General features: G+C 43.0%; 1 protein-coding gene across 3 annotated transcripts in view; it reads right to left on the bottom strand.

The window, feature by feature from the left end:
* Positions 1–12624, bottom strand: part of CWH43 (cell wall biogenesis 43 C-terminal homolog) — a 74570-nt gene that overhangs the window by 9534 nt on the left and 52412 nt on the right. For all 3 annotated transcript variants that reach the window (XR_014812422.1, XM_003128968.6, XM_084972022.1), the window contains 2 exons: positions 5746–5890; positions 1738–1799 (listed from right to left, as the gene is read on the bottom strand). Coding sequence is in view for 2 of the 3 variants with exons in the window: in XM_003128968.6 (XP_003129016.4) it covers positions 1738–1799; positions 5746–5890 (207 nt within the window). In the remaining variant the exon portion in view is untranslated. The remainder of the gene's footprint in view (positions 1–1737; positions 1800–5745; positions 5891–12624) is intronic.

Genomic DNA, 12624 nt, shown 5'->3' with positions numbered 1-12624 from the left:
AGATGTTCCCATCATGGCTCAGCAGTAATGAACCCAACTAGTATCCATGAGGATGTGGGTTCGATCCCTGGCCTCACTCAGTCGGTTAAGGATCTGGCGTTGCCATGAGCTGTGCTGTAGGTCACAGACACGGCTCAGATCTGGCGTTGCTGTGGGTGGTGTAGGCTGGCAGCTGTAGCTCCGATTTGACCCCTAGCCTGGGAACATCTATAAGCCACAGGTGCAGCCCTAAAAAGACTAAATAAGTAAATAAATAAATAGGACTAAGACCCAAAGAACTCTGTCGTAGCAGCCCACAGTGTATCATAGTTCTGAGCACTGCCTCAAGGAGCATAATTAGAGACCTTAAGTCAAACACCTCCAGCCAGGTTCTGTACTAGGAGGATTTCAGGATGAGTTTCAGGAATGGTTCCCAGCACACTGCATCCACTGACGAACCCTATAATAGAGGGACCTGTAATCCATCACTGTCGACACAGTCTGTGCCTCCTCACCTCTCTCACGTCACCTCTCATCTCACTCTTCTCCAGCCACACCGACCTCCTCATTGCTACCCCAAAATACAAAGCATGCCCCCCTCAAATGTCTGCACTTGCTGTTCCCTCTGCCTGGATGCTCTACCCAGGATGCACACAGGTGGACCTCCTCCCTTCATCCAGGCTGATATCTGAACAGCATCCCTCAGATCGGCTACCCTCCCTGCTATGTAACATAACGCAGCCACCTCACCTCCGCACTCCCCATCCTGCTCACCTGGCTTTATACATCTTTCTCATGGCATTCATCACCACCTGTCCCAGTCTACTCCTTCTATGCTGATTTTCTGTCTCCTTCCTCTGGAGTGTAGACTCTATGAGTTCAAGGATTTTATTTTGTTCCCGTTATATCCCCAATGCCGAGGACAATGCTGGGCATGTAATAGGTATTTAATAAATACTTGTTGAATAAATGAATGAATGGTTAGTTCTTTTTTCTTCTGTAGTAAACTGGTCTTCACTTTGTTTAAAGAAACGTTACCTTCGAAACAGCTTTACACAGTTACGTGTTTGAATTTTGAGATCTTTCAGCTATGGTATTTTTGAATAATTATACATATATATATTGGGCTAATATTCACTTTTTGATATAGGATGATATTTTTAAAAAATATAATCCACCTACAGAGCTCACCACAATATAGTACTGGTTCCAAAAGAATACATGATTAGGAGTTCCCACTGTGGCACAGCAGGTTAGGGATCCGGCGTTGGCTCTGCAGTGGCTCTGGTTGCTGCTGAGGTGAGGGTTCAATCCCCAGACCAGCACAGTGGGTTAAAGATCCCTCATTGCTGCAGCTGCAGCATAGGTCACAGTCCAGCTCGGATTCAGTCCCTGGGCTGGAAACTTCCATATGCTGCAGATGTGGCCATATTAAAAAAAAAAAAAAAGATGAGATTTTTAAAAATGGTGCCACTCCTAACATGTGCCGTTCTTAACATGTTACATAACTATCAGGCTTACTAACTTACACAGTTTCCTCTTTATACAATTAAACATAATTTGCTTCACCATTTACTACTTCAACCATGAGGCCATGCCTTGAAAAAATGTTAAGCTGGGTAACTAGGCCAAAACAATGTTTATGAAAAGTCACAAAATTAATAAATTGCTTTCATAAAGTTTTTCCTTCCAGGATAGACCCAAGAGAGCACAGTAGTCATAGATTAATAAAAACAACAATGAAACATCTATGCTCACCTGATCAGCCCTCGGTACATAATATATTCACACCATCTGTCTCGGTCTGTGCTGTCGATATCCTAATAATGACGAGAGAAGAGGGTGTTTCAAGCGTTAAAAACAGTGCTCTATTCTGAACAGCCAAGAAAATGTGTGACCTGCCACATATGCCTATCTCTGTGCATGCTATTTTCTCTGCCTGATCCCTACTGATTTTTTAAGGTCCAAATTATTGAGTCATTCTATGGATGTTTCTGGAGCACCTCACCATGTACCCATCTAGCCCCTACAGAGATGCCAGGGATAAAACAGGAAGGTGGCCAAGAGAGGGAGCTGAGCAGGTAAGTCAGCAATTACATCACAGTACCTGGCTCCCTACAGCTTCCCACGCCCCTCATGCCACGTGGAAGGGACCCCATGCTCATCGGTCACCTGTGTGGTCCTTCAGGCGCACCAGTGACACCACACCATGCACTTAATCGTTTTGATGTCCCCACGCTCCCCTTCCTGAGCGGAGAGCCTCTTAAGCACCATGGCTCCCTGCTACTTAGCACGAAGTCTGACCTCTGGCAGGAGCTCAATCTGTGTTTGTCAAACTGAGTCTTTTGGAACAAACACGTTTCAGGAGTAATCATGAGACTCTGTGATGTTGAAAGCTTAAGATCAGTGTTATTTTCCATCAGAAAATCAGAACATAAATAGTTTTTTCTATGTGTGGGGAAAACTCTATCAATGGAAATTTTATACTAAAGAAATCTTCCTTTGCAAAAGTATACCTGACTTTGGACTATTTGACTACGTATTATTATTATCATTATTAGTTTGCTTTTTAGGGCTGTATCTGCAGCATATGGAGACTCCCAGGCTAGGGGTCCAATCAGAGCTTCAGCTGCTGGCCTACACCACAGCCACAGCAATGCCAGATCTGAGCCGTGTCTGCGACCTACACCACAGTTCACGGCAATGCTAGATCCTTAACCCACTGAGCAAGGCCTGGTGTCGAACCCACAACCTCATGGTTCCTAGTCAGATTCATTTCCGCTGCACCACAATGGGAACTCCCTAAATTTTATTATTAAAATTTAATTTAAAATATTTTTAAATCACTAAAAGATCACACCACAATTTATTATGCAGTTCTTAATTTTGTTCTCAAGCTTGGCAGTAGACACATGAATGCTTGTTAATTAATCTTTACTATTACTATATATCACACCCATGCACACACTACATGACTTTTGTATTCATGGAAAAATTGTAGAAAATTTTTTTAATTAAATTTAAACATTTTAATGATGAAAGAAGCAAATAAACTTTAAAAGTGCTGTTCTGCTTTGCCTTGGGAAAAGATAAAAATTTAGTCATTCAGCTGCAATAGTGGGAATAATAAACTATGAATATGTTTAACTCTCTTTTTATTTTATTAGGCTTTAAAAAGATGTTCTCAAATTTTAAGACTGCAGAGTTTAAACACTCATTTCTTGAAGAGAAATATCTCTTCCCTCATGCATTTATGATTAAAACTCCTCTCTGCATTAATAAACTTGCTAATAGAAAAAGTTATATAAGAATCTACCGTCAATCTTGACACAGGTTCTGACCATGATAATGGAAATCAACAGAGTATTAAATAAAAATCAAATAAAATTCTTCTTCCCAGAGTTCCCCTTGTGGCTCATCAGGTTAAGAACCTGACTCGTTCTTAGTGAGGATGCAGGTTCAATCCCTGGCCTTGCTCAGTGAGTTAAGAATCCGGCATTGCCATAAGCTGCAGCGTAGGTGGCAGACGCAACTTGGATCTGGTGTTGCTGTGGCTGTGGTGTAGGCTGGCAGCTGCAGCTCCAATTCAACTCCTAGCCTGGGCACTTCTGGGTGTGGCCCTAAAAAAAAAGGAAAAAAAAAAAATCCCCTTCTCTATACATACAAACACATGCACACACAAATAAAAATTCTCTCTCTTATTAGGATACAATCCACTTTTTGGTTAGACTTGCCAAATATCTTGTGTAACATTCTTCTGTACTTTATAGACCATATACTTACACTTGTATCTAATTTGATTTTATACGTCCAGCCAGATGTATACAATACATCTATGTACAGAGCGGTACACAGTGATGGCTACCCCTTACCAAGTGCCTCCTACAAACAAAGCCGAGGGCTTTTCAGGTATCACCTTATGTTTCATCTTCATAACAATCTTATAAAAATCTTAGAACAACACAGTAGAGATTACTATCCCTACTTTACAGATGTGGATATTGAAGCCCAGAAAGGTTAATAAACTTGCCCCAAGGTCACACAGCTGGTAAATGGGGCACCAGCCAGGCTAGTCAATGATGAGAGACCCTATGAAGAAAGAGGCCAGCCAACCACCAGCGCCGAGGCCCCATCATCTCAGACCCGGTAGCCACAGCCAGCAGCTGACTACAGGAGGGACCCCAGGCAAGAACAGAAAGCCATTCAGTGAACCCATAGAATCATGAGGATATTCAACCACGGTTGTTTCGAGCCCAGCTTTGAACCTTTGAAGTGGTTTGTTGCACTGTGATAAGTCACTAACGCAGCCTCTGTGATTCCACGTCCGCCTTTTATGCCTCTGACCTCTGCTTAATCTCTTTTCTGAGATAATCTCCTTCTCTTTCCTCACCCACCACCCCATGAGAGTCACATTAAATGTAACTTTCTCAGGGTTTCCTTTGGTCTTCCTCTTGCAATTCCCTATGTCCACATGCAACATCCTCCCGTCCTCAGTTTTCATGATCCCCTAGATGGTGGCAGCTCCTTAACCTCCAGTTCTGATTGCTGCTCTGAGTTCCAAGACCCTATAACCAGCGGCCCACGGGCATCTCCACTCATATTCCACATGATGTCTCAACTCAGCCTAAAGCTGAACACATCTTTGTGAAACTCTTCTTCCCTATGTATTCTCCCTAATAATGTCACCATCATAAACTCTCTGACCAGAGCCAACATGGGGAGTCTGTCTTGACTCTACCTCTGCCTTGTCCATGGAGGCAGAGATGGACTCATCTCCCTAGTAGCTGCCTCCCCCTTCTTTCAAAGCCATAGGACATGAACCTGGTGTAAGGGCATCAAGGTTAAATATTGTATCTCTCAACTTCCTGTTCAGTGAGGTCTGGCCACATGACTAAGTGCCAGTCAATGAAACATAAGCACAAGCGCTGGAGTCGGCTTCCTGGAATTTGCCTTACAGATAACTTGCAGGTGGTCTTGGCCCCTCCCTTACCCCTCCCTCCATATTGCAAACCAGAACACGGATGCTGCTGTTTTGGACCATGAGGCAAACTTGGGAAGGGAAGCCTTGTAACATGGAGCCACAAGATGGAAGGGGCACATTCCTGAAACCATGCAGGGCCTACCCATGAGCAATCACCTTGGCAAAAACCAAGATTGTTGGAGTTCCCATTGTGGCTCCGCAGAAACGAATCTGACTAGGATCCATGAGGACGCAGGTTTGATCCCTGGCCTTGTTCAGTGGGTTAAGGATCTGGCATTGCCATGAGCTGTGGTGTAGACTGCAGACATAGCTTGGATCCCACGTTGCTCCAATTCGACCCCTAGCCTGGGAAACTATATGCCAGGGGTGCCTGCTCACATTCAACTGAAAGAAACAAATGCCTTTTTTTTTTTTTTTTTTGTCATTTTAGGGCTGCACATGCAGCATATGGAAGTTCCCACGCTAAGGACTGAATCAGAGCTACAGCTGCTGGCCTATGCCAGAGCCACAGCAACATGGGATCTGAGCTGCGTCTGTGACCTACACCACAGCTCACAGCAACGCCAGATCCTTAAGCCACTGATTGAGGCCAGGGATCGAACCTGCATCCTCATGGATCCTCGTCGGGATCGTTAACCACTGAGCCATGATGGCAACTCCTTTTTGGGAGTTTTCTGTGCAGCATAAAATAATCAAGATAAATATTAAAATATTGGGTTGGGTTTAAGAAATAAAGAAGAAACACTTTACCTAAGAAATCAGAAATTCAATTAAGATTGTGTTACCTTCACATTGCCATGTTCAATGAGCTGTCGATAATCTCTGGAACCAGGTTTTGAAGTGATGTATCCCAGAAATATCACTTGCTCAGAACTATTTTTCAGTAGTTTTGAGACGGCAATAGCTTGAAGTTTTCTGTCGAGGTCATCTCTTTAAAACATGCAAAACCATACCTCATTAATGTATGTGCAAAACAATTTTTTAAAAATATTAGGTACCTACATTCTCAAGGAATATCTTCAAACAGAGCACAAACCCAGAATACGTCCCGCTTGGACACAAGATTTAATGCTATGCAAATGAACAAGACCACTATAATACAACAACAGAGTAGGCTGACAAACTTTTGACCAAGAACATGACCTGCGTCCACAAATCACTTGGAGTCAAGTGCATCTAAGTATCTGTTCTAAAAATGGAGTTCCCTTTGTGGCTCAGTAGTAACAATCCTGACTCGTATCCATTGGGTTGCAGGTTCAACCCCTGGCCTCGCTCAGTGGGTGAAGGATCTGGTATTGCCGTGAGCTGTGGTGTAGGTCGCAGATGCGGCTCGGATCCCGAGTTGCTGTGGCTCTGGTGTAGGCTGGCAGCTGTAGCTCCAATTCAACCCCTAGCCTGGGAACTTCCATACATCGAGAGTGCAGCCCTAAATAAAAAAGCAAAACAAAACAAATCAAAACAAAACAAAACCCTGCATTTGCTCAACTTTTCATCAGAAGATATTATATCAGGAGGACAAGATGGCGGAGGAGTAGGGGGACACGCTCGCCCTCTCCCACAAACACAACAAAAAAAGCACATCTACAGAAGAAATGACTCGCACAGAACAGCAACCAATCACTGGCAGAGGAACCTAAACTCCAATAACGGCAAGAAGTTCGTGACATTATTGGGCAGAACGGGAGAAAAGAGGAGAGTGAGAGAAGGTGAATCCGAGCAGGACGGGCGCTCCCGAAAGGGAACTGCGGAGGAGAAAGGGATCCCGCACCCTGGAAAGTCACCTACCGGGGGAAAGATCAAACGAACCGGAGGAATCTCCAGATGCAGAGAAGAGTGTAGCAGTAAGTTGGAGTACTGAAAAGCCGATCAAGAACCCAACGGACCATCTGAACTACGGGCACAGTCACCAAAAATTGAGACACCTGGGTGGGGGCTGGGCACTGAGACCTCGTCTCCAGAGGTTAGTCCCCGGGCTGGGGGGGCGGGGCAGAGCAGAAACTGCTTGGGAGGTCTAGAAACCATTTGACGGGGCAGAGACTGCCTGGGAGACTAGAAAACAAAGCTGTCGCAGAGGAAGGGAGCAATACTCCAGGAGTGGGGAAGGGGAAAGCCACATCAGAGGGAACCTGGGAGAAGAGCCTGGTCTGCGCCCGTGCTGGGGAGGGGAGAGAAGAAGGGGTGGGTCCCCATAGAATAACCCCCATGCCACAGCTAGCTTACAGGCCTGCTAGCTAGCTGAAAGCTGTGCTTCCCAGTGCATCCCCTCCCCCCACCCCCACCACCCCCTACGCTCTCACCGGACCTGGGGCGGCCTGCCATCCAGGAGGGCTGGCCTCAACAATTGCCTGAAGCCTACCACCGCAGGGGCTGTCCCTGCACAGGCCTGCTTGCCCTTTGGAGGGGCTACACTTCCGCAGAGCAGCACCAAACACCACCAGCCCCCGAGAAAAGGCCTGCAGCCCAGAAAAGCTAGAACAAGCTTAGCCAGGCTTTGAATAGATTGGCATAATTCTCGGATGGTTTTTCTGAGTTGGGTTGCCCCAGGGAGGAGCCTCCTGGGCTTCCAACAGCCCTGCTCCCGCCCAAGCCCCCAGGGGGTGCTCTAGTGGATCAGCTGCATAGGACTTCCACCTCCAGGCAGGACCCCCTGCAGCCCAGAAAAGCTGCAACAAGCCTGGCCGAGTTGGGAAAAGATCTCAGATGGTTTTTCTGAGTTAGGCTGCCCTGGGGAGGAGCCTCTTGGGTCTCCAACGGCCCTGCTACCCGCCCAAGCCCCCAGGGGGTGCCCCACTCCCGTGAAATAACTGCTCAGCACCACCAGCCCCCTGGAAGAGCCCCTGCAGCCCAGAAAAGCTGCAACAAGCTCGGCCAGACTGTTAAAAGATCTGCCTACATTCTCAGGCTGTCCTTCTGAGTTGGGCTGCCCTAGGGAAGAGCCTCTTAGGTTCTCAGTGACCCAGATAGCTGCTCCAGCCCCCAGAGGGTGCTGCACTCCTGAGGAGCAGCTGCCCAACACCACCAACCCCCTGCAAGAACCCCACAGCCTAAAAACACCAGAGCAAGCTCTGCATGACCAAGTGAAATCTGCTACCATCGTGGTGTGGACCTCCCAGCCCTGTCTGCCCTCAGGAAGTCCTCCTTTGCTTCAAAGAAACACTGTTAGCCCCATCAACACTCCAGAAAAGCCACACTGCCTCAAAAAAGATTGACCAACAACGCCAGCCCTCAGGAAATATTCCATGGCAGTGACAAGGCAAACACTGCCCGATCACGGAGAGTACAACTCCCTCAGGAGAAAGAAAACAACAAGCAAGATGAAGAAGCTGAGAAACCACCCCCAGTCAAACCAACAGGAGAACTCACCTAAAACAGTCAACAATGAAACAGATCTCTGCAGTCAGACAGACCTGGAGTTCAAAAGAGAAATAGTGAAAATACTGAAGGAATTAAGAGAAGATATGAACAGTAATGCAGATACCCTCAGAAAGGAACTAGAAAATATAAGGAGGAGCCAAGAAAAACTAGAACATTCATTTGCAGAGATGCAAACTGAACTAGGGGCAGTAAAAACCAGAATGAATAATGCAGAAGAACGAATCAGTGATATGGAAGATAGAATAATGGAAATCACTCAATCCGGTCAACAGACAGAAAACCGAATCAAAAAACTGGAAAGCAATATAAGAGACCTATGGGATAATATAAAGTGGGCCAATCTACACATAGTAGGAATTCCAGAAGGAGTAGAAAAAGATAAGGGGATGGAAAATATATTTGAAGAAATTATCGATGGAAACTTCCCAAATCTAAAGGATACTGGGTTCAAGATACAAGAAGCACAGAGGGCCCCAAACAAACTGAACCCAAACAGACCCACACCAAGACACACCATAATAAAAATGGCAAAAGTTAGTGACAAAGAGAGGATCCTAAAGGCAGCAAGAGAAAAACAGAATGTTACCTACAAGGGAACCCCCATAAGAATATCAGCTGATTTCTCTACAGAAACACTACAGACCAGGAGGGAATGGCAAGAGATATTTAAAGTGCTAAAAGGAAAAAATATGCAACCTAGAATACTCTATCCAGCAAGAATATCATTTAAAATAGAAGGGGAAATAAAAATTTTTCCCAACAAACAAAAACTTAAAGAATACAGCAACACAAAACCCAGGTTAAAGGAAATATTGAAAGGGCTTCTCTAAACCAAAAAGAAAGGAAGGAAAGGGAAGAAAAAAGAAAAGAAAAAAAAAGAAGAAGAAGAGGAAGAACTAGGACTGAGGAAACTGAAATCAGAGAGCAGTCACTCAAATAAGCCAGCATACAGATTTAATCATGAACATGCTTCAAACAAAATAAAATTAAAAAGAAAAAAATAAAAAAGAGTCAAAACCATAAAATGTGGGCAAGGGATGTTAGGAAGTAAATAACCCTTTTTGTTTGTTTGTATGTCTCTCTTCTTAATTTTAATATAGTAATGAAGTGTTTGAACTTACAGGACCATCAGGCTAAAACACACAATTATGGGAAGGGGTTAGCATATTTAAAAAACAGGGCAACCACAAGCCAAAACCAAATATTGCATTTGCAAAAAATGAAAAAAAAAATACACTCAAGCAGATAATAACAGGAGACCATCCAACCAAAAAAAAAAAAAAAAAAGAAAGGAAGAATGGAGAACCATAGAATCAACTGGAACATGAGGTTCAAATGGCAATAAATAATCATCTATCAATTATCACCTTAAATGTCAATGGGCTGAATGCCCCAATCAAAAGACACAGAGTGGCTGAGTGGATAAAAAGGCAAAAACCTTCAATATGCTGCCTACAAGAAACTCACCTTAGGACAAAAGATACATATAGATTGAAAGTGAAAGGGTGGGGAAAAATATTTCACGCCAATAGACATGACAGAAAAGCAGGAGTCGCAACGCTCATATCAGACAAAATAGACCTTAAAACAAAAGACATAAAGAAAGACAAAGAAGGACACTATTTAATGATTAAGGGATCCATCCAAGGAGAGGATGTTACTATCATCAACATATATGCCCCAAATATAGGAGCACTCAGATACATACAACAAATATTAACAGACATAAAGGGAAATATTGATGAGAATACAATCATAGTAGGAGACCTAAATACCCCCCTCACATGAATGGACAGATCCTCTAGACAGAAAACCAATAAAGCAACAGAGATCCTAAAGGAAACAATAGAAAAGTTAGACTTAATTGATATCTTCAGGACACTACATCCAAAAAAATCAGAATACACATTCTTCTCAAATGCTCATGGAACATTCTCAAGAATCGACCACATATTGGGACACAAAGCGAATCTCAATAAATTTAGGAGCGTAGAAATTATCTCAAGTATCTTCTCTGACCACAATGCCATGAAATTAGAAATCAACCATGGGAAAAGCAAAGAGAAAAAACCTACTACATGGAGACTCAACAACATGCTACTAAAAAACCAATGGGTCAATGAGGAAATCAAGAAGGAAATTAAAAACTACCTTGAAACAAATGATAGTGAAGACACAACCTCTCCAAATCTATGGGATGCTGCGAAAGCAGTGCTCAGAGGGAAATTTATAGCAATCCAGGCCTTTCTCAAAAAAGAAGAAAGATCCCAAATTGACAACTTAACCCTCCACCTAAACGAATTAGAAAAAGAAGAACAAAAAAGTCCTAAAGTCAGCAGAAGGAAGGAAATTATAAAGATCAAAGAAGAAATCAATAAAATAGAGACTCAAAAAACAATAGAGAAAATTAATAAAACCAAGAGCTGGCTCTTTGAAAAGGTGAACAAAATTGACAAACCCCTGGCCAGACTCACTAAAAAGAGGAGAGAAAGAACCCAAATCACCAAAATTATAAATGAAAAAGGAGAAATCACAACGGATACAGCAGAAATACAAAAAACCATAAGAGAATACTATGAACAACTGTATGGCAACAAGTTTGACAATCTGGAAGAAATGGACAATTTTCTAGAATCTTACAGCCTGTCAAAACTGAATCAAGCAGAAACAGACCAACTGAACAGACCGATCACTAGAAATGAAATTGAAGAGGTCATAAAATCACTCCCTACAAATAAAAGTCCAGGACCAGATGGCTTCACAGGGGAATTTTATCAAACATATAAAGAGGAATTGGGGCCCATCCTCCTTAAACTCTTTCAAAAGGTTGAAGAAGAAGGAATACTCCCAAAGACATTCTATGAGGCCACCATCACCCTCATTCCAAAACCAGACAGAGATACCACCAAAACAGAAAACTATCACCCAATATCATTGATGAATATAGATGCAAAAATTCTCAACAAAATCTTAGCCAACCGAATCCAACAACATACCAAAAAAATTATACACCATGACCAGGTAGGGTTCATCCCAGGTTCACAAGGATGGTTCAACATACGCAAATCAATCAGCATCATACACCACATTAACAAAAAAAAAGTCAAAAATCATACGATCATCTCAATAGACGCAGAAAAAGCATTTGACAAAGTTCAACATCCATTCATGATCAAGACCCTCCCCAAAGTGGGTATAGAGGGAACATTCCTGAATATAATCAAAGCCCTTTATGATAAACCCACAGCAAATATAATACTCCATGGGGAAAAACTGAAAGCCTTCTCACTCCAATCTGGAACAAGACAGGGATGCCCACTCTCACCACTGCTCTTCAACATAGTTTTGGAAGTCCTGGCCACAGCAATTAGACAAACAAAAGAAATCGAAGGCATCCATATAGGAAGAGAAGAGATCAAACTGTCACTGTATGCAGATGACATGATACTATATATAGAAAACCCTAAGGACTCAACCCCAAAACTCCTTGAACTGATTAATAAATTCAGCAAAGTGGCAGGATATAAGATTAACATTCAGAAGTCAGTTGCATTTCTGTATACCAGCAATGAAACATTAGAAAAGGAATACAAAAATACGATACCTTTTAAAATTGCACCTCACAAAATCAAATACCTCGGAATACACCTGACCAAAGAGGTAAAGGACCTATATGCCGAGAACTATAAAACTTTAATCAAAGAAATCAAAGAAGATGTAAAGAAATGGAAAGATATTCCATGTTCCTGGATTGGGAAAATCAATATTGTAAAAATGGCCATACTACCCAAAGCAATCTACAGATTCAATGCAATCCCTATCAAATTACCCATGACATTTTTCACAGAACTAGAACAAACAATCCAAACATTTATATGGAACAACAAAAGACCCAGAATCGCCAAAGCAATCCTGAGAAACAAAAACCAAGCAGGAGGCATAACTCTCCCAGACTTCAAGAAATACTACAAAGCCACAGTCATCAAAACAGTGTGGTATTGGTACCAAAACAGACAGACAGACCAATGGAACAGAATAGAGAATCCGGAAATAAACCCTGACACCTATGGTCAATTCATCTTTGACAAGGGAGGCAAGAACATAAAATGGGAAAAAGAAAGTCTATTCAGCAAGCATTGCTGGGAAACCTGGACAGCTGCATGGAAAGCAATGAAACTAGAACACACCCTCACACCATGCACAAAAATAAACTCCAAATGGCTGAAAGACTTAAATATACGACAGGACACCATCAAACTCCTAGAAGAAAACATAGGCAAAACACTCTC

The sequence above is a fragment of the Sus scrofa genome, chromosome 8, assembly GCF_054392235.1.
Source record: "Sus scrofa isolate SSC_HxYL_T2T_F1_AM1 chromosome 8, Sscrofa_HxYL_maternal_Yorkshire_Landrace_v2.0, whole genome shotgun sequence".
NCBI lineage: Eukaryota > Metazoa > Chordata > Mammalia > Artiodactyla > Suidae > Sus > Sus scrofa.
Note: the sequence above shows the minus strand (reverse complement) of the source record. Positions and strands in the feature narration are given on the sequence as shown.